The following is a 22,523-nucleotide window of genomic DNA, read 5'->3' as shown; positions in this document are numbered from 1 at the left end:
CTCTCTCCGTGTAGAAATTCTCCATCTTTTGATGGAGAGCTGGAATGTGAACTTTTAAACTAAAAGGTTTTTTTTTTTAATTTTGGTGTAAAAAAAATCAGGTTTATTTTTCTGTGAAGGGGCATGTTATTTTTATTCATGTGCTTATAGCACATGAATATATATTTAATAAAAAAAAAAAATTTTTTTTTTTTTTACACAGTGCAGCCAGCAGGGGGCCGGAGCGCTCGAGCCGCTAATTAGATATTCATATATTCACTGCACCCGATCGTTAATATGCACGATCGGGTGCAGCGAATACTGGGTCCCCCGCTGGCTATAGGGGGGGGCAGCCTGTGCTGCCTGGGTTCAGGGGAGCCCCCTCCCCTCCACATATGTTCTGGGGCATCCAGGGAGACTTTAATCTCCCTGGATGCCACCGTCCCACGGCTCCCTGTCAGCTCGTCCGCTGCAGGGGTTAAGACTCGCCGCGAGTGGCGGCGAGTCTTCAAAACATTGAATAGTGGGAGCAGGAGGCTCCGGAACATGGAGAGTGCATGGAGAGCGAAATAAAACGCTCTCCATGCACGGAGAACTTTCACATTGAATACTGCCCTAAATGTTCAAATTCTGCCTCACTTACTAGTTAAATCTTATTTATCTTATTTGTGTTTGGAGCTTTACATTATCTTGTATTGTGTGGGGTTTTTTTTTCAATGCTCACTTCCCCAGATATGAAAAAAATCCAAGAGAATAGTGCGGCCACACAAATAGCAGTTTACCATCAAAAGCAAATCATGTATTACAATGAAGTTAATGCATTATGTGATTTTGGGCAGACCATCAAAAAATAAATGGCTGGTGTTGAAAGCCAGGTCCTAGGAATGCAGAGGGTCTGCTAAAGCAGCGTTCCTCCCAATGCAAGGTTACTGTACAACATCAAGCTGCCCCTAAACCTCTCCCGACAGCTGCATGGTCATTGTTGGTGGTCTGTAGCCAAATCATTTTATTAATATATCAGAAGCAGGAAGAATAGCTCAGCAACATTACCAGCTAAGAGGTTAAAAAAACCCTATTGTTTACTTCGCTAAACCTTATCCTACTAGCCTAAATATGATCTCCAAGGTAAGACATTCCATCAATCTCCCCTTGAAAAGGGACGTTTTTCCATTCTAAGGCAAAGGCCATTATTCTGCTGTGCAAGTCATCTAATATTCTAGTCAAGCTTCAGTTCACACTAGGTTCTCTGGCATTCTTTGTCTGTGGGAAAGATCTATGCTGGATAAGTGTGTGCTTAAAGGAAGAGGAGGAGGGGTAATAGCACAGGGTTGCGGGTTACCTTTCAAAGAACCTCTGAAGTGAAAAGGAAAGAATTACTCTTGGAATATGCTCAGCAGACGTCTAGTAGCCTGCACCACTCCTGCAGTAGGCTGTTTTCTGCAGGTTTTCGTACTCCTCCTTTTCATTGGACATACATGAAAGCCTTAGGTATTTATTTTAGTGCAGGAGTCCCTAAAAGTCACGTTTGAAGGAGACCTTGTTCATGCTTTTCCAATAAAAGTTCCCAAATGCATGCCAGAAAACCTTAATATTCAATATTATCTGCAGTGAATCAGAGGTGAAAGTGCTGCAAGGGTCACAATAAAAATGCCCATCCCTGTACTTTAGTGATGTGCCAACTAGTCCAATACATCAGGCTTTCTTTTTTGTGGACAGCACAGTGATGCCAATTTATACAGCACAATGCCCGATACAACATGAACTTGAACACATTATATAAGCACTTGTTATCAGCTTTCTCACTTGTCATGGAAAAGCAAAACTAGATTAGTATTAATGGTTAAATCTTCCCTTTCAGCCTGAATATATTAGTACACAGAGAACAGATCAAGAGAATTAAATAACAGAGCAAACAAATGATGTGATGAGACAATACCTTAGACAGAAAAACACTAAAAATGATACATAGCACATAAATGAAAAGCTGCCTACCAGAGTTTATTCTGAATCGCCCAACAGTGAACCATACATCTCAATTTCCATGCATCAAGAAATTGAAAAGACCCCTGACTTTCCTCCTGAACTCTATATAAAGTTGTGGTTTCTTCTTGCAAACAGATTAAGAAAATTCTACATTACACTAAATTGTTACATAGAAGACTGCAAGCAAATACCAAAAAACATTCTCTCATCTAGTTTGAGAGAGACTTGGGAAGTCTAATTACCCATCAGTAAATAACATTTATGGATATTTGGTGGAGCAGAGACACTACTATCAATAAAAAAGTTAAATCAGGGCACTATCTGTGCGTGACAAGTTTGTATGTTCCCTCAGTAATCATGTGGTTTTCTGTAAAATGGCAAAGTATCTCTCAATATTCTGGATTCTTATTAATAAGTACTAATTTGTTTGTGTGGCATAGAATTCGGTGCTACGATCCAATAAAAAGACTGGATGTCTACAGTGCTGCGTAAATCGTCCATCTAGGGAGTGACCCGGCATTTGCAAGGTGAAACTCCCCTTATTAACCCAGGTTGCTGACTTCACACGGGGGTGGAGTGGCGGCATGTCATCAGGGGGTGGGGGAGAAGGCTGCACTTGGGAACGCTGCCTCCTCCATATAGTGTAAACGTGACAACAGTCGCTCGACCCGGGTTACTGGTTTACACTGCTCAGCAACCTGGATCCGACCCGGGTATAACCCCACTTTTAACCTAGGACGAAATGACGGGATCTTGGACCTGGGTTTTTCCTTTTTGTCACTTTCACACCACACAGTGCATGGTCAATTTATACTAAAGTAAAAATAAGAATGAAATAAAAACAAATATCAGCGGACAAATAATCTAAACTGACATCAGGTCCGGTATAGAGGGGGTGCCTGGCTCCAATCAGAACCACCTGTACCCCCACGATATCAATACTTATTTTACTTAGCATTACCGCAATATTGTAGAAGTTTCTTCTGCAAACGAATACATTTTTTTACTGGATAACTGGAGATTATTGTGGGTACATAGAGATGTAGGTCTAACAGCCTAAAAAGGGACCCATCCATGCACATCTTCCCTTCCACCAAATTATTATTTCTCAATTAAAATATCACAAGCAAGTACCAACCAAACATAAAGCAGTTATGAAACAGGCAGAAGCTTAAATAAATGTACCTTAAAAAAGTAATAATTTCCCTTTTTCTAATTGAACTCTATATGTGACAGCCACAATACTGTAAACCTCATGGAGAGAACCACACACAGCAAACATTTAAATAATTAAAATGCACGTTTTGGTAATAAAACATAAAAAAATAGTACAACAGGCAAAAAAAACCCCCAAAAAACATACAATAATCTGAGGGGGAGGGGCGTGGAGCGCAGAGTGCCAGCGGTACCCGAAAGTGCAGATGCCAGGAGCGCTGGCAAGGAGTGCGCAGCTCCCCTCCCCTGTCAGAAACGATGTGTGAGCGGCAGGCGACGAACAGTAGGAGACCTGCGGCCCAGTGCTATTAAGCAAGCAACTCACTCCACCTAGGCATGTATTCCCCCATGACAATGAGCAAGAAACTCCTCAATTGCAATGAGCAAGCAACTAACTCCCCCTGGCAATGAACAAGAAACTGTCCCATGGCAACAAGCATGATATTCTCCCGGGCAACAAGCATGTACTCCCTCGTTGCAACTAACATGTAACTGCCCCTGGCAACGTCCATGAAAGCACTAGCAATGAGCATGAAAGCAACCTGGCAACTAGCATTCCCTGCCCCCCCAACCAGTGGCAATAAGCATAATACCATGGACAAGGAGCATGTAACCCTGAGCAACGAGCATGTAGCCCCTTGCATTGAGCAAGAAGCCCATGGCAAAATTCCCCTGCCCCCCAACCCGTGGCAATGAGCAGAATACCCCAGACAAGGAGCATGTAACCCCTTGCATCAAGCAAGAAGTCCATGGCAAGGAGCATGTAGCTAAGACAGTTATGTGGCATAATGTGTAGTAGGCATTACTGTGTGTGGCATAATGTGTAAAATGCATAAGGGAGTGTGCTATAATTTGTAATCGGTGTTATGTTGTACAAATGTAATAGGCATTACGTTGTGGCATAATATGTGATGGATAGAATGTAGTGTGGTGTAATGGCTATTATGGTGTGCAGCAGCGTAATATGAAATGGGCATTATGGTGTGCAGCATAATATGTAATTGGCATTACGATGTGTGACAATGTGTAATGGGCATTGTGTGTGCATAATCCTGGTGCAGTGTGTCTTGGGGGCTCTACTTGGCACAGTGGGGGTTACTCTAATTAATTTGGTCCCCCGCAGGGCCACTTGATTGCTTTTGCCTCCCAGGCTAAAAGTCGCCAGCCCCTGATGGCCGTCTTAACGGATCCCTGAAAAAAAGCTCATAATGCTGAGTTTGCATCTCTGGCCATATGGAAACACACTGACATTCACGGCTATTCAAATATTGTGTTCTAGCATGGATTCCTTAATAAAACACTTTTTTTCTATCCAGTGATCAAATGTTACAGTGTAATCAGTTAAAGTTTCCTATAGTAAATGATGGGGTGCCTTGAACTATATTTATTTACAACACTGCTATGGTTACCTTTGGCAGCTTTGGGGTCTCCCGTTTCTTTTTCTTTTCTGAGTTAGGGTCATCCAGTAGATCTGGCTCAAAAGTGTACAGCTCTGTGAGTTCATTCATGGTGAAGTGACGCTCTATCTGCTGCTGGTCTATTACACGGAATGAGAGAGACTGTTTGGCAATCTGCCGATCGTAGATCTTTTCTTCCATAGTACCCTGGAGAAGAAGTTTAACAATTAAATATTTTTTTTTTATACATGAGATACAAGAGCACAAAATGTAATGTATGGTTATGCTGTATACCTCCATTGCTGCATTTACACCGCAAAACCTGCTCAGACCAGGTATTTAAAACGTTTTTTTTTTTTTAAACGGGTCAGAGCCCTTTCACATCACATGTAAATACCAGGTTTGCGGTGTGAAAGTCTACAAACCGTTTAACCGGAAAGGGTGAGAACTCTACCCCCCCCCCCCTAACCTGGGCAGCGCTGCTTTAGTGGTGGCAAGGAGCACAAAGGGGGCCGAACCATTCTAGCGACCCCACACAGCCCGTTACCCCCCTGTGCAGCGTTTCCTTCACCACCCGGCATGGTGTCATCCTCCGCCGGTCCCGCTGCAGCACCTCACCTCCGAGGCCTCCTCCCGCATCTGTTCTCCTGCGCTCACACGAGCAGGTCCATGACAGGGGGAATAAACTAGTGTCCGGTACTGGACATTGCAGCTTATAGGCTATAGGGCTGTGCTGTGTTAGATCAGTGGCAGAGTCCCTGCAGCGGATGGGAACTACTAGTTCCCATCCGCTGCAGGGACCCCGCCACTGATCTAACATACACTGCAGGGACCCCCCCTGCACCCAGCACGATCATTCCCTTCCCTACGCTGCCCAGGTGGTAAAATCACTCTGCACCTTTCAGACCGCACAGATTACAGTTTTAAAACGGTTAAAAAACGGCAAAATACCGGTTTTTTTTTGTGCAGTCTGAAAAGTGCATATATGAACAATGCCTTATAATTTTATTTTGCTGACATTTTTATTGGATATAATGGTTCCACAATTCATCACTCAACTTCACCTACTTCTATATAAAAAAAAAAAAAAATAGATTAAACATCATCATATGTGAAATAGTGAACACTCACTCCACATTTGTGTGGAGAAACAAGTTAAACCGCCAATGATCCCTGCTTCCTGTGTGCCCTCACATATATTAAAAAACAAATACAGGTTGAGTATCCCGTATCCGTATATCCAAAAACCGAAATATTCCAAAAACCACAGTTTTTCAGAATATTTTATTTCAGTATCCTCTCCGCAGCATCTCCAGTCCCAGGGGTGCATTGCGCGAGAGCGCTGGTGAAGTCACCGGCGTACCTGTAAACTCGCACAATGCACCCCTGGGACTGCAGAAGAGGATCCTGAAGGCCGCCGTGGGACACAGTGGATGCCGGGGGACCATTGGGGCACCAACCAGGTAAGTATGTTACAAAAATACTCAACCTGTACATTTAAAGAAAGCATGAATGCACATGGGTCAGCTATCATGGTCACTTTACAGAACGGTAATAGCGATCAACCTGTAGCTTTCCACTTCTTTAAAGCTTGGCATAGTGTGGCAAGTATTAAATATCAGTGTGATTGACCACATTCCCCCTTCTTCGGGGGGTTGGGGGATAGAGGCTTGACCCTGCTTATATGTGAATCTATGTGGATACAGATTGTTGGGGCCTTAATGACATGATCCCTCTTTCTTGCTTTTATATATAATTTACACACCTTCATTTGGATTATTTCTTTAATAGAGTTTCGGTTTCAAATTCCGATAATTATTTTTGAAAAGCCGTAGGTTAGTGTTCAGCAGTATTTCTGCATGAATATAGTAATATACTCACCGGAGTAGGTTTATATAATATTTTTAGGACTTCCCTATATTATGGAGACTATGTATTAACTATATCTTAAATTTCTTCGATATCCATATGTGTATTTTGCTCTTTGTTATACTATGTATGCCGTGTTTCTTTTATATTTTAATTAATGCATACTGTCTTATAGTTTCCATGTTGTTTATACTTGTGGCCATGGCATGCATCACGCTCTATGCGGTGACGTCCTACTGATGGCGGGGGGCGTGTCACATATGCACCTCATTCATAGTGGTGTGGGTTTTACGGTGGCATTTGTTTGCATCCGTTAAGTATCCCCATGACAAATTTCAAATTATAACATTGATCCTTATTATCTTGTCATTTATTCATTATATACAATGGAGTCCTACAAAATGTATTTATTTTATTATGTACTGTACGTATGTATGCATATACAGGTGCACTACCAATACTCCGGCATCCTCTGTTTCGGCACTGTGCCAGAATATCAGCGCTATCCACAAGAGTGGAGTTCCTTCTCACAATTGGTGTTTCTAGCTCTGTCTATATTTAGCGGACACTTATCACCTTGCATGTAACTTTAAGATGGAATCTAGTCACTTTAAGATGGAATTTATTATTTATACACTCTTATTTCCCCTACTTATGTCATATGTCGCTCATTGGATCTTGGAACGTTGAAGGAGGAAAACATGGGGTGGAAAAAAGGGACTTGTAACAAACTTGTAACTGTCGTACATTTACTATTTCTGGCACACACATTGTTACTGTGAAGGATTTAAGCACGGAGTTTAATCACTACTGAGTTTCTACATGGACTTTTCTTGAAATAGAAGTCACATTGAGAAATCTTCTAGCTGCCACTTAATTAGGAGTTATACTTTTAGAATATGTTGTTTGATTGTATTTTTTTTTCATGTTAAGACAATTGTAATTTATAAATAGCAGTGCTGTGTTTCACTTCTCTCTCTCATATATATATATATATATATATATATATATATATATCATATATATATATATATACATATATATACATACATACATACATACACACACACACACACACACACACACACACTTACATACATACACACACTGATGTGATTGACTCAATATTGACAACAGGGCATTGACTTTTTTTTTTACCTCAGTCATATAGCGGTATGCAATTCCACTGGCGAGGGGGTTTGTACGGCGAGGATGGATTTTCCTTGCCGAAAATAAGCAATCCTTGCCATGAAACCCCCTTGCCGTATTCAATGATGGGGCTGGATCCCCTTACATAAGGTTCACCGCCTTTTATGGGGAGCCGCGCCATTTTAATGGCCACACTCGCCACTGCCACCTTGCTTCAGTGAACAGGTGAGGAGGCAGACAGTGCGTGATAGAATACACTGATGGCAAATTATCGGCACTTCTAATGCCGATAACTCACTGTCAAACTACTGGTAAAATGGAATTATTCTCTGGCGGGAATAAAAAGCATGGTATTTTCTTTTTTTTCCCTACAAAATACCCAAGATTTTTAATTACAGCAATTACATTATCCAATCCAACACTGGTCACTACTGCGGATTAACTCAGAATATTATATCATCAGAGAGTATTACATTAGAATGGTTCACAGAAGGTGACACATGAATGTTGGAAGTATGTTTACTAATAAAGGTTTTAATGACAGTGTTACACAGAGAGGCACATTTGGCAGGGAGCACATGTGGTATATTAAAATACCACATGTGGAAAGATTAGAAAAGAAAATCTTAAAAAAAAAAAAAAAAAAAAAGAAGATTTAAATTTGAAACAAACCTGTGCCAAAAACCTGTACACAAAGACAGCCTTAGTCTGCCCAAATCGATATACCCTGAAGATACTTTGTATATCATATGATGGATTCCATGATGCATCAAAGATAATCACACGATTAGCAGCCACGAGATTTATTCCAAGGGATCCCGCTCTTGTAGAAATCAGGAACAGACGCCCCCTGGCAAGATAAAAGACACAGAGTATAACAGCATAAGGTTTACATGAAACATCCAGCTTAGACGGAACAAAGTGTCTCTTCAACACCAAATATCTTACCTGACATTGGACACATCATTGAACTCCTCTGCCCATTTCTTTCGTGCCTGAGCAGTGGTGGCACCATCTAATCGATAGTAGTCAATATTCCTGAACCACTTTCCTTCACCTTGTAGGGAAATCAGGATTCAAAGATTTAGATATGGGGACTCTAGTTCTGAAAGTATTACTGTGCAGACATATATCTATCTATATATACCCACAACTAAAGCTAAAAAGAGCGGAGACCATTTCCATACAGTATAATACATGCTACACCAGCAGCTCAACAGGTACTTCTCATATTAGGAATGCCCATTACACTGTATATTAACTTTCTAGAGATATATATACATATAGATAGATAGATATAGGAGAGCGATAAAGCAAACAGCGGCACTCCTAAGAAACTTTTGAAATCAAGTGTATTGTGAAGGTCACCATACAGGTAATTCCAACGTTTCGGGACAGGTGAGTCCCTTTGTCAAGGTGCTAGTGTATCAGATACACTAGCACCTTGACAAAGGGACTGAATTACCTGTATGGTGACCTTCACAATACACTTGATTTGAAAAGGTTCCTCAGAGTGCCGCTGTTTGTTTTATCGCTCTCATATACCAATCTGTCCGGAGGGCACCAGGGTACAAGTATAGTGGATACGGGAGTGCCCGTGTATATATACACACACTGTAATTACCCAATAGTATAAAGATAACCGTAAAACACAATACAACAGAGTAGAGTGTGGGTGGAGCAGCAAAGCCTGTAACTTGTAAGCTTTACAGTAATCTGAAATAACTCAACAATAATGGGAACTGTCAGGAACAAAATGTACAATTTGTATGATTTCCATAAGTTTGCCCATATTATAATGAAAGCTAGCACGGCACTGTTAAACGGAGGACATCAAAAGAGCATACACAAGCTTCACAAAACAAGCAGGGGGCATGATATGCTTCTTTGTCAAAACATATGCATGAGCTTAGGAAATAAATATGGGTATTAAGCTAAACAGACTGAATGTATCCCAGTAGAAGATATGCTTCCAATTAGAAAGATACTATTTCCCCGACACAATTTACAAACTGTAGTAAATGCAATTGCCTTCAAGGTCTAATTATTTTTTGCACTCAAATGTAGAACAGCTGCTTGTGCTTAATTAGACTAATAACTATGGACTCTTAACCAGATGTTGGCTAAAAAAACCAATATGAATATATAGTGTGAGGAAAAAAAACTAACTAGAATATTAACCATGGTCACAATTATGACATTAAATAATTTAATCAATGTATTATATGTTGTTTTGTGGAGACTACACAATTACCATTGTTTATCAAATAACAGTTAGAAGAAACCTGTTATTACTATTTCTATCAATGTTTTATCTATAGTAGGGTACTTTATACAACATCTAAATAATCACATTAATAGCCCCCCCCCCCCCCACCTCAGTGGTTCCCAAACTGTGTGTGTAAGCACCCTGGGGTGCCTTGGGACACTAACATGGGTTCCTTGGATTGGTGCTGCAGGACCATTTCCAATTATTTATAGGTAAAACCAGTGCATGAGGCAGCTAATCAGAAAATTCGAGAACTAACAAAAGTGACTCCTGTCCCTCACCACATAGCTGATCTTAAATGCCCATACACAATGGGTGACAACCGAAAGCAGCTTAGTTTTCTTGTCTGCGCTGCTTTCCGCTCGAAAGCTGCCCAGCCTGTACGGGGCAGCGGTGAGCGCTGATGCATGCTCCCGCATAATCACTGGCCCGGCCACTCATCTGCTGGTATTACCAGGTATCTGCTGGTACTGTATGAGCAGCATCCTGTTATGGAAAGCTGTCCACCCCAGGGAAAATAGCTAAAATGGGCGAAAAACACCCAGTGTCTAAACACAAAACCGGATGGAAAATAGCACGATGCGACAAAGAAAAATGGTTAATGCAGATTGCCCAGGGCCTTCAACCATAACATGTCTACATCGATGATCCAAGCAAGCAACCCTAAACCAATCCCAGCGGCGTGCAGTTATTAAACATTCCCTGCCTTCAGCTGTCACTGTGCCAGCAAGCTTATCCTACCAGTGCTAACAATAATTAAGTGTAGTTTGATGTATGAATAGCCAAATCACTGGACCAAGAATTCAGTATCCAAAGCATGAATTACTTTGCAGACTAAACTGCTTTGCCGCATTATGATGGTGCTATTTGGCCATAGGCTCTGGAAAGAAGATTCTAGAGAAGGGATATTTCTATTGGACAGTTAACCATGTTGAGCCCAATAAGGAAAGCAACTGAACAAGTACTTGGTATTTGCCCACTTACAGCAACTGAACGGTCAGGAATAAAGAACACAGCATATGTGGTATTGCATACCTTTATATAAAACAGGCTTGGCTTCTGCACCTTCTTCTTCTTCTTCTGATCTTTCGACACTTGCCAATTCCAAAAAGTCTTCAATTAGGTCCAAAGAGATGAGAGACTGGCTGAAAACTAAACTAAAAGGGAAAAAAAAAAATCTGTACAATATGAACTAAAAGGCAGATGAGAATATATATTTTTTTCAGGCTAAAAACACCTAAAAAGTTTTATGTCAGAAGAATTTTGATTTGACATTTTCTTTGAGCTCGGCTTATTTGAACAATGATATAGGTTTTGTTGTAGAGCTCTTTTTGCTGATCGCATCTTGTACCTTTCACAATAGAAATGCTTTACTGAAATATATTATGGTAACGCTCCACGGAGTAGGCAACACAAACCAGCTATGACAGTCACTAGAAAATGAACACAAAAATTTTAAAGAAATGCATTAAAAAATAATCAGCATTCTGTCAATCATAGCATCTGCTAAAACTTTGAAATCCACAAGCAGTAGATTTCTGTAAAAGGAAACCCAAATGTAATGCCTGTTAAATGTAATTTATTTTAAAGGGCATTTTTGTAAAGTCTGCCTATTACACAGAGAGCCAAAATCAAGCTTTATTTTATGGATGTAGATGGATTACTATTAGTGGTCTCTGGGTTAGTGGTCATAATATATCCCTGGTACATGCTGCAGCTCCAAAAAAAAAAAAAAAAAAAATAGATAGGTATATAGCTTTATGTTCCTTTAAGACAAATTATTGATAAACTTACACTTTATCACCAAGCTCCTCTGCCATGCGAAGGATCTCAAACAGAAGCATTATTTTCCCAGAATGAGACATAATTTCTGCATCAGCATCAGTAACAAAATCTTTGTACCAATCAGGAGCAGTTGGGCTAGCCGGAGTGGAGGAGGCGGCTTTGCCAGTGGTGGAGAAAAGAAAAAAGGAGGCAGGTAAGTCATCATGTAAATTCTATGTGTATATACTTTCCATGTCCAAATGCAAAACTTTATAAATACGATTTCTTTTGTTGCAATAATTGCTATTTAATATTGAGAAGAATTTACATGAAGGTTCATGCAGTCCTTAAAGAACTAGCACTGTCAAGGTGGGGTTTAAATACCTCCTAAAAAAATGATTGCTTAGAGAGTATATAAACCCCACTCTGACAGTGTTAGTTATCTTTAAAAAAGCTGCTGATGCAGCGAAACGCATAAACTGTTTGCGGATGTGCTACAGCAATTTTGTCAAGTAGGATTATCCACCTACTTAAGGACTGTTGATCTACTTTGGGCCTACAACCCCCAACAGTACTTTTGGGAGTATTGTTTTCAACCTTTCTGCATTGTCCTCCTAACAATCGGCAATCGGACCCCTTAACTCTACTGAGGTAAGAACATCTCTTGGAGGACCGCCACCTCCTTAAAAAGGTCATGTATGCAGAGTAAAAGAAGCTAGCATACAAATACCCTCCCTATTGGACATACTACTTCAATCTTTAAGAGAGAAAATAACTTCGACCTCCCCAGTACTGGCAGACTCAGAATACCTATTTGTTCATTTCTGTGCACACCAAAGGGCTTTTATAACGGCTTGGAAATTCCCTTGCTAATATTTCTTATGTATGAATAAAAGTTATAGATTTCAACTGCTGCATTCATTTATGCATAGTTTTAGCTCTTCCCGTTTTCCTTGTATCTATATTTTGGGATTGACTACTATATTTTTAAAACTGCGTTTTGGCACAACTGGCTCATATCAAGCGCTTTACACCCCTTCGCTATCTTGATATCTACTCTACTTCTGAGTCCAAGTAGGATGTGAACTTTAGAATCATTAATCTAAATAGGATTAAATCTATATACTAGATTGTAAACTCCTCAGAGCAGGGTTCTCTTCCCTCCTGTTGTCAAAGCCCTCTTCTCATTTCACTCACAACTCTCCCATACTCAAACACTCAGTAACCATCTTTGTCCACATACTGAACTCCATCATTGGCCTCAAGCCTCTAGTAGTAAGTTGATTGAGTCCTCACTACTTATATTTAAGCTGTAATGTGTATTGAACTGTGGCGCTCTTTACCGGTACTATATTTTGACGTGTTTTTTTTTTATTTTTTATTCTGCTGCCGTTTCCCGCCCGCATACGCTCACATCTCCTGCCCCTCCATGGGGGCTGTATTGTGATGGCGCAGTCATTCAAATCCCAATGCTCATTTAAATCAAGAAAAATCTATAAATAAAATCTGGAAGATTCTAGAATATCAATATTACAACAGATCACAATGTTTCGGTGTATGGGCAACAGTGCTTTATGTACTAAAAATTAAATGGACCACATAATATTTTTTGTTTTTGTTTACTTAGGTCCTCATTCAACCATTACACCAGTGTCATCACTGGGATACAAGAATTGGGTTATAAAGGGATTAGCCATTTACCCTATTGTAGTTTAAATACACAAAAGGTACGTTTTATTCAGTTCACCACAGCTAGCAGAAAAAAACATTCATAATTGGCCAAATAGAGGCAAAATCTACCTTTTTCAAAAGCAAGAAAAGTTTGCTTGTGTACTAAAATGTGTGAAGGCCAGTACTGCAGGGACAGGAATAAGGCGCTCATTGCACCCAATTATAGACATTTATATTCAAGATAACACTCACTTTCTTCCACCTTGGCAACTGCAGGACTGTTTGAAGCATCCTCCGCTTTGGGATCCTTTCCGTTCCCTCCACGGGATCTTGAGTTCCACACCTTAATTACTTCTACATCATTATCACTTTCTTCCTCACTAGAGCTGTCCTTCTTGTTTCTTCCTTTTTTCTTCTTACTAAAATTTGAAGTTTATGTTACTTTAGTTCATATTCCCATGTTCCCAACATTGCTGCTAAAATCCTTCTCCCCAAAACACAATCACTGGCTGACCATAAGTGCTGTGAATAGTACAGTAAATAATGTATGTATATATACAGTACATCTGTAGGTATCCCTTAGGTATACATCCTTATGTATCGCAAGTTCTTCTGTATCTAGAATGATTGTAGGAAAAATGCAAAACAAAAAGAAATCTGAACCTCATTAAACTACTGTGTGCAGCACAAATATACCTTCTTTAAAATGTGCATTACAGTTCGATTCATAATTTAATTCCAATTTTGGCACAACATGGCAAAACCGCAAGTAAAATCAGTTGGCATTTACTCTTTGATTGTTTGACTAATTCCTGGTGATCTTTCACATTACGTTATTGTTAAGTGATTTTCTGGCAGAAGATGATAAACAAAAATAATTATTCTCGTAGGTAGAACGCTCTGTCACAGAGGCCAATTTTGATTGCATTCATAATATTGCTGTACCCATTGCATGAGCTATAGGCAGAAAGGCCATACGAGTTTGTAACCCTTTCAGTGCTGGTTTGACATGTACTTACGGTGTGGCTTCTTCAGCAGAACTAGGAGTCATTGAGGATTCGTCTGAGTCGGACGCTATAAATTCTTCCATGCTATCTTCATCAAAGTAACCCTACAAAAAGACACAATAATGACATCACAGATCTAGATTTCTCAGCAGGCAGGCATTGTCGTGTTAAACTGAAACACATCTGTTTAGTCACTTGGAAAAAGTCTGGCTTACATCATTTCAAACAAAGCTTTAATAATGGGCATATATCTTAAAATATAAAGGAACATGATCACAGATGAAAGAGCAGAAGGCAAATCTATAGCCCTGCAAAGTCTAAAAAACAAATTTCCATTATTTCACCGAAACTCTACCCACTATTTGGCATACTTTATTGGGGAAACATTTTACAGACAAAAAAATATGTAGTCTGATATCTGCCTTACCTTATTTTCTTTACTAATATAGTCCAGCTGCAAGCACCAAGGGTGAGTCCAGATCCTACTTAAAACTTGAAAGTCCTGGAAAAGCTTGGTTCCAGATTTACCTCGTCCACCTCCTCCACCTCCTCCCTCAGCACTACCAACACCTGTTAAGGTAAAAGGATTATAGAGAGGACTACGGCAAGGTTTTACAAGATCCGAGCATATGTTTTCATTTCACACTTATACTCGCAATGCAGAAATCTGGATTTGAGCATGAAAAGTTAAATTGAAAAGCAAGTGCTTTATCTAAAACCACAAAAGAGAAACCACAGGCTTTATGTGCATTTGTATATAGAGTACACCTATGCAACATAATAGCTTGCTGTCAAATTACTAATGTGTATAAAGTGTAATACAAATGGTGCGAATAAAGCTCTGTGTGTGAGGGAGAGATAAGAGCTAATTTAGCCATACACAAGACACTAATCCATTACCTAACTTACGCCATCTTTTTGTGGCCAACTGAGGGGAATATGTGGGGACAGTAATGACTGCAGTAATGGTGCAGGCAAGTAAAAGGATTTGGAAAGACCATTGGTGGTGCATGAAAACATAAAATCAAATAAAAGGTCTACTAATGTAACATAAAAAAAAAAAAATTGTCATTCATATACATTGAAAGGGAAAACAATTCCAATACTACAAAGTGATTTCAATCCATGGTGATGCACTGCTAAGGATCAGCTCAATGCCAGGCTGTGCAGGTGTCAGCCAATTATGGTAATCTCACCTATGTAGATGGACGAGAATTGCCGTTTATGGACAGCAAATACTATCCATTGCCTTAAACTAGTGGTGTCAAACTCATGACCCTCCAGCTGTTGTGGAACTAAACGTCCCAGCATGCCCTGCCACAGATTTTATATAATGGATTGCTAAAACTGTGGTAGGGCATGCTGGGACATGTAGTTCCACAACAGCTGGAGGGCCAAGAGTTTGACACCACTGCCTAAAACTGAACTCGCCCTTTCCATTATAATTGATAATTTTTTTTTTTTTTAACAAAAAATATATAGTACAGGGCATGGGATTAATAGGATTGCTATGTAAGAGACAACTTAATGAGTTGACTGGCTCTAATTTATTTGTCCTACTTGCTATTAATAAGCTAGAAATAAATACAGGTTGAGTATCCCTTGAATGCTCCGGACCAGTAGAATTTTGGATAAAGGATAACTGATTAATCCGTATTTCAGAAATGTTTTATATTTCAATGAGGTATATTAAGGTATCTTGCATTTATATTGTATAAACACATCATTCACATGAAATACACACAAATATATTTTATTTGTGCATAAAACAAGGTTTCAGAACATGAAATAAAAGTTTGTGTACAATCTCAGGAATCTAAATGTGAATGCCAAGCAATAATTTTCGGTACTTGGGGAGTATCACGGCCCCCACAATGGCCATCGCACATGAAAAAATCGCATCGCATGCGATTTTTAACAGAAAAGCATCCAAATGCATTGAAATTAGTATCAAACATGTTCAATGGCCCCCAAATGTCATTTTTGAGGCTGTACCACCCCCACTATCAACGCGAACCCGAAGCGTGGCAAGCGCAGTGAGCCCGCGAGGGGCGGCGGTACGCGTCCTACGACCTTTTCATACCCCCACTATCCACGTCGGTGTGGAGTTGAGAATAGAAAGCGTGGCGAGCGCAGCGAGCCCGAAGCGTGGCGAGCCCCGCGAGGGGACACGGATACCTTCACAGGTATCCGCGTCCCCTCGCGGGCTTCACAGGTATCCGCTGCGCTCGCCACGCTTCGGGCTCGGTGGCTCGCCACACTTTCTATTCTCAACTCCACGCCGACGTGGATAGTAGGGGTATGAAAAGGTCGTAGGACGCGTACCACCGCCGCCCCTCGCGGGCTCGCTGTGCTCGCCACGCTTCGGGTTCGCGTTGATAGGGGGGATGGTACAGCCTCAAAAATGACATTTGGGGGCCATTGAACATGTTTGATACTAATTTCAATGCATTTGGATGCTTTTCTGTTAAAAATCGCATGTGATTTTGTAAAAAAAAAGAACCGGTAAAACCGGCAAAAATCGCATGCCACTATATATGGCATGCGATGGCATGTGATGGGAGCCGTGATAATCCACAAGTACCTCATTTTCTTTCAGATATTTAGTGCCAGTTCCATATCACATCCTCAGTAGTGCTGGTACAGATGTCCCCAGTAGTGCCAGTTACATAGCATGTCCCCAGTAGTGCTTTTAGCAAATAAAAAATGGTATTCGTTTCCTAGCACGGCATCGCGTACCATTTTTAGTGCTATACGATGCGATTTCCATGTTAAATGCACAGGACTGCTTGTACAATGAAATATCGCATAGAATCGCATGCCAGCAAATGGCATGCGATGCGATATTTCATTGTACAAGCACCCATGCCATGAGATGTGATGGGTGCTTACAACGAGATGTAACCCCCAGTATCCACGCCATCCCGAAGCGTGGCGAGCGGCGGCGGTACGCGTCCTCTGACCTTTTCATACCCCCACTATCCACATTGGCGTGGAGTTTATTTTAGATAGTGTGGCGAGTGTGGCGAGCGCAGCAAGCCACCGAGACCGAAGCGTGGAAAGCCCACGCGAGGGGACGCGGAATACATGTAAAGTAATCCGTGTCCCCATGCGGTGCTCGCATGTTCATTTTAGTAGTGTATGTACTACAGGATGAACATGCAGCATTTATGCCGCTTTAAAACTATGTAAGGAACAAGCAAATAAAAACATGATAATAAACGGACTTGCCATCCTAAATATATCTAAAACCCTTACAAGTAGGATTCCGCATTTAATAGATTACTTACGCTGTTCCCTCAGGGTACAGCGGCATTACTAATGCACATGATTTATTAATATTTCTGAATCAGTATCTTATTACCATCCAATCCAGCCTAATGAGCCTAATGATAATAGTCTGTCCAAAAATTCAAGACAAAAAAGAAGCCAGTTGGCAAGTTATCTAAGGCGTTCTTAGCTGCACAAAAGCACAATCAAAACAATTAAAGACAATGGTAGACTTTTTGTACCCATATTTAACATCTGCTGCCAATAATGCACTGGTACACTTTGTAATTAGACTTATGATATCATTCTGTTTTCAAATTAAAGTTGTTAAAAAATGTTCAGAGGATAATTCCCACTAGGGTGGACAGGCAGAGAGAAACAGAGTAAGAAAATAGCTTTTGCACAAAGAATCTGATAGCTACAGTAAAACTCCTATACAAAAAAACGCTTAAAGAAAGATACAATAATTCATTTTATCAACAAATTCTGGGGCAGATTTATTAAGCTTGGTGAAGTGATAAAGTGTCTGGTTTTTATCACTGGCCAATCAGCTCCTACCTGTCATTTTTCAAACCAAGCCTGTTAGGAGCTGATTGGCCGGTGATAAAAAAAACAGACACTATCACTTCACAGAGCTTAATAAATCTACCCCCTGTGCCTAAAGGGTTGTACACAAGGGCTCTAGCAGGGAGAATTTGACTAAGAGGTTTTGGTTACTCAAAATCTCCCAGTCGCTGCAGGAGATGAGCCGATGGCCACCCCCAGCAGCAGCCCGTGAGTACAGCCAAACAGAAACTGCAGTGTAGTGTATTTTTACATCGCTATTGCCCGCTATGTACACACAGGGTGATTCAGGGCCACATTCTAAGCGATTTTGATGTAGTCAAAATCGCTTAGTTGAATCGACCCAAGTGTACATGGCTTAAGGTGCCCATACACGTTACAATTATTGTATACAATATCGCATCTCTGTTTTGCGATGAGATGAGATCTAGTACAAAAAGTATGTGCTGCACATACTTTTTGTACTAGATCTCATCGCAAAACCGAGATGCGATATTGTATACAATATTGTATACAATAATTGTAACGTGTATGGGCACCTTTAAGGCTGGGAACATGCATGGGAGACATTTCTGCTGGCCCTCCACCCCAACGACAGAGCAGGCAAATAGATTAGCGCACGTACTTACAATACCCTCTATAAGTTGAGCCAAACGTCACAACTGGGTGAGCATTTAAATGTGCCCACCCAGCAGTGACACCAGTCCCTTAAGTCACGCAAATCATCTGTACACACAACCAGACATGTCGATATCAGCTCTGTTGCAGGGCCGATGTGATAATGTATGTCTGTAAATGTTGCCATAACTATGCTGGGGGGTAGAGGAATGGGGGTTTGGATTAGACACTAAGGGGAGAGGGTTAGGTTTATGCTGTATTTGGGCTGCTGTCAGGGAGAGTTAGGATTAGGGATCAAGTAGGGATTCTAATTAGAATGCCACTGTCAGTCTGACCACTGGCACCCGGAACACTGGTCTTGTACTGTATATGTATTCCATCTTGTCACTGACAGAAGACTATGGTACTCATTACGGACACTGGGCTTTAAGCATCACTTCATCATTGCTTTGAGTGAGGAGTTACACAAAGCATGAAACAGAAAATGTAGTATTCAGGTAACAATAGGGCTAGGCAGCACACAATTACCTACCTGTTAAGTGTTCCAAATAGTGTCTGTAAAGTTTGCACTGTATTGCAGTTAACCGAACGGCTAAAACATACTCGTGCTTTGGTGGCAAGAACTTTGTAAGAGCGGTGTAGTCTCTTCTCTGAAAGAGTAAAACAAAATAAAACAGTATAATGAAAGGTTTACCATGTACCTCGATACACACGTCCCAATATGACTCTGGTCACCCTTGGTTTTTGTCTAGATGAACAAATCTTTAGGTCCTTGCTGTTCGATATCTTTGTGGACACTGAATTAAGACCCTTCTGAATTACCCACTAGTGGAAGGAGTACCCCACTCCAATTATCAACTCTGAATAGTATGTTTGCAATAGTTGTCCTGGGCCACCAAATTTCTGATAGTTTCCAATGTCGCTAGTACTGGGATGACCATAAGTAACGTAAAGGCGTTGGGAAGGTGAAAGTGCGAAGATACACACGTTATATTACACTGGGGGCATAAGTAGATGTGGGTCAAACTCCTCACGCTTTCGGATAACGATAGGTGGGGGTTGGGGGAGGATTCTACACCAGCAGGGTTTTTTTTATCTCATGTTGCACAAAATTAATAACTCTCCTATCAATTGGCTACTTTGACATGTGTATTTGTTTATCGCCCCTCATGCCCTGTAAATGTCAATTGAGTACACATTAGTGCTAGAGTAAATATGTATGCTGTGGTTTTATCAAGTCGTAAGTCGTAATTTTGGTTCCGACATCCTACGCCCATTTTATACTCTTGGTGCATTGGTTTCTGGGTCGAGAAATTTGTCAGGGACCATGATTTAGCAGTGCCAGGGACAAGTATGGACAATTTATATGATGGGTAGGAATTAGGGGCATGTAGTGGGAGTAGTTAAAGTCAGCACTGATTAGAACAAGTAGGCAAAACAGTATCCCGAATAGGATAGTAATACACTTAAGGCTGAAACTATTTAGGCTGCATGACATTCAGGAAATTGGTTAAAAACCATGAAAGCAGATTTAGGGTAAGTAAATTGCCCAGTGGGCAAGCATACACCAGGCTTGGTCAAGTCATAAGGAGACACCGGTACAGCGATGCAAAGAACAGGGAGTATAACCTCAATAACTTAAAGATACATGAAAACTTGGGCCTGATTCATATTAGCTTGCTAAGCAGCGTAAAACCCTGCTTAGCGAGGCATCTAAAGCTGCCCTCCAGGCAAGTGAATGCCTGCCCCCCGCCACCGTGCAAACATCCCCACTGCGTTGTAAATGGATGTTAGCCATCCATTCGCAGAGGAGCATACAGGTGCAAAAGCATTCAATGGTCGCCGACCATCGAAAGATTTTTCCCCGTTCACAAATATAAAGTTGGTGTGAGAATGGGGCAGATGGCTGACACCCGGTGACGTCTGCCCACCGACCAAATGCTGGGTGTCCCCATGTGACAGTCCCCTGTCCGCCTTCAGCAACTGTGCAAGTTGCCGAAGGCGCCCGCCCAGCAGCTCTGCACATGCGCATTTGAAAATACACACATGGGCAGAGCGAAAGCATTGGTCCCTGGTACGAATACCCCGGGGACCAATCAGACCCTCTGTACAGAACAGATTAGGTGCATCTGTTAGATGGCCTTATGTCACGGGTTTGGGAGGTAAAAGTAAATAAAAAGTGCAACAAGGACGTATCCACAATTGATTGGTTCATGAAACCTTTTTAACAGATGTCAAGAAACCAGTTTCACTAATGTCCATCAAAGCATCAGGTTCGGTTATTCCAAATGGACAACTGATTTATCAAGCACTTATCTACAGAACGCCCACCTGCACACATCCAGCTAGCATCTCATACAGAATGTGCGCACGCTTCTTCATCACTCGGACATCTACCATAGTAGAGTCGGCACACTGGCCATTTTGTATAGGATTTATAAAGCGATTCCGGAACTCCTTGGTAGACCCAAGCAAGTTTTCCTTGATGAAATTAACCATGCAATGATCTAAAACAAAATAAGCAAACATTAACAGCAATAGGAAAGACACCTAAAACACCACAAGGCTGCAGAGGATTTTGGTCAGTACATAATAAATCAAAGCAAGCCTAGCACAATATATTACATGTAAGGGAAGAAACTACTTACATTCCACCAGATTATTCTGAAGCGGGGTCCCTGTCAGGATTATTCTTCTTTTAGTCCTTATGGAATTCATAGCCTTAGAAATGGCAGAGGCTTCATTTTTAAGAATATGTCCTTCATCACACACAACAAAGTCGGGACCTGGACATGACATGATAAGCACGGATTGTAAATGCGCACCATCAAGCAAATGCATACTTTATTGGTTGTAAATGGCTGTACCACGGTCATCATGGAATATAACAAAATAAGATATGCATACTGTAACTTGAACATACTAGAAATAATCATTTGATGTAAACCATGTAAATTAAATTGTATGTAAACACTGAAAGTTACATTTACCAACTTGATTTCAGAAGACCTTTAAAACCATTAATTTAATAAATGTCAAATATATTTCCAGGGCTGTAGTGTTTCCAAAGGGGATGCTGCCACCTACAGGCTCTGGAAATGCAGTGAAAACACCAGTTTATAGAAATGGATTAATGAGGGATTTTTAGACAATGAACATGGGAAAAACAAAATTCACCCTAAAAACCTGTGGCAAGATGCAATAGGGAGTGATTTTTAGGTAAAAAACTGGCAAATTTGCATGGTTTCCAATGTAATAGCTTGTCGGAAAAAAAAAATCACACATTCAAAAAAGCAGATGTTTTCTCATAGAAATAAAAAAAAATGCAAATGTAGTAGGGGGTGATTTTACAAATCGCACCCTAGACCTAAACATGAACAAAACCCGCAAAATAAATAGACCAGGTCCAGCCTAGCGAGTTTGACAGAACCATGCGCAGATCTGTGAGACCTATTGTTCTGTTAAAAGAAAAAGTTCAATTAAAAAAATTAGGCGGATCCCCAGTCTTTTAGTCCCCCATAATTTTGGAACTGAAACCTGTCCAAGAGCCCAGTGATGGTTTCTTAAATACAGGACATACCCACTATTTTCCCCCCACTGTATTTGGGGAACAATAACCATCATATGTTCAGGAACAAAAACCTGCATGTTCACTTAAAAAAAAAAAAAAAATCGCACATCACTGTTAAGTGGCCCATACACGGTCCGTTAAACAGATCCGTTTGGGTCTTAATTAGCATGCATCGTATCGGATCGCATGCCTAGTGC

The 22,523-nt window shown here is 40.7% G+C and overlaps 1 protein-coding gene across 3 annotated transcripts in view; it reads right to left on the bottom strand.

Moving 5' to 3' along the window:
* Positions 1 to 22,523, bottom strand: part of ATRX (ATRX chromatin remodeler) — a 171,534-nt gene that overhangs the window by 22,099 nt on the left and 126,912 nt on the right. For all 3 annotated transcript variants that reach the window (XM_083159237.1, XM_083159236.1, XM_083159238.1), the window contains 11 exons: positions 21,404 to 21,541; positions 21,087 to 21,262; positions 19,296 to 19,405; positions 14,731 to 14,881; positions 14,316 to 14,407; positions 13,549 to 13,715; positions 11,656 to 11,803; positions 10,897 to 11,018; positions 8,541 to 8,649; positions 8,265 to 8,442; positions 4,587 to 4,781 (listed from right to left, as the gene is read on the bottom strand). In XM_083159237.1, the coding sequence (XP_083015363.1) occupies positions 4,587 to 4,781; positions 8,265 to 8,442; positions 8,541 to 8,649; positions 10,897 to 11,018; positions 11,656 to 11,803; positions 13,549 to 13,715; positions 14,316 to 14,407; positions 14,731 to 14,881; positions 19,296 to 19,405; positions 21,087 to 21,262; positions 21,404 to 21,541 (1,586 nt within the window). The remainder of the gene's footprint in view (positions 1 to 4,586; positions 4,782 to 8,264; positions 8,443 to 8,540; positions 8,650 to 10,896; positions 11,019 to 11,655; positions 11,804 to 13,548; positions 13,716 to 14,315; positions 14,408 to 14,730; positions 14,882 to 19,295; positions 19,406 to 21,086; positions 21,263 to 21,403; positions 21,542 to 22,523) is intronic.

The sequence above is a fragment of the Crinia signifera genome, chromosome 9, assembly GCF_055691185.1.
Source record: "Crinia signifera chromosome 9, ASM5569118v1, whole genome shotgun sequence".
Classification (NCBI taxonomy): Eukaryota; Metazoa; Chordata; class Amphibia; order Anura; family Myobatrachidae; genus Crinia; species Crinia signifera.
Note: the sequence above shows the minus strand (reverse complement) of the source record. Positions and strands in the feature narration are given on the sequence as shown.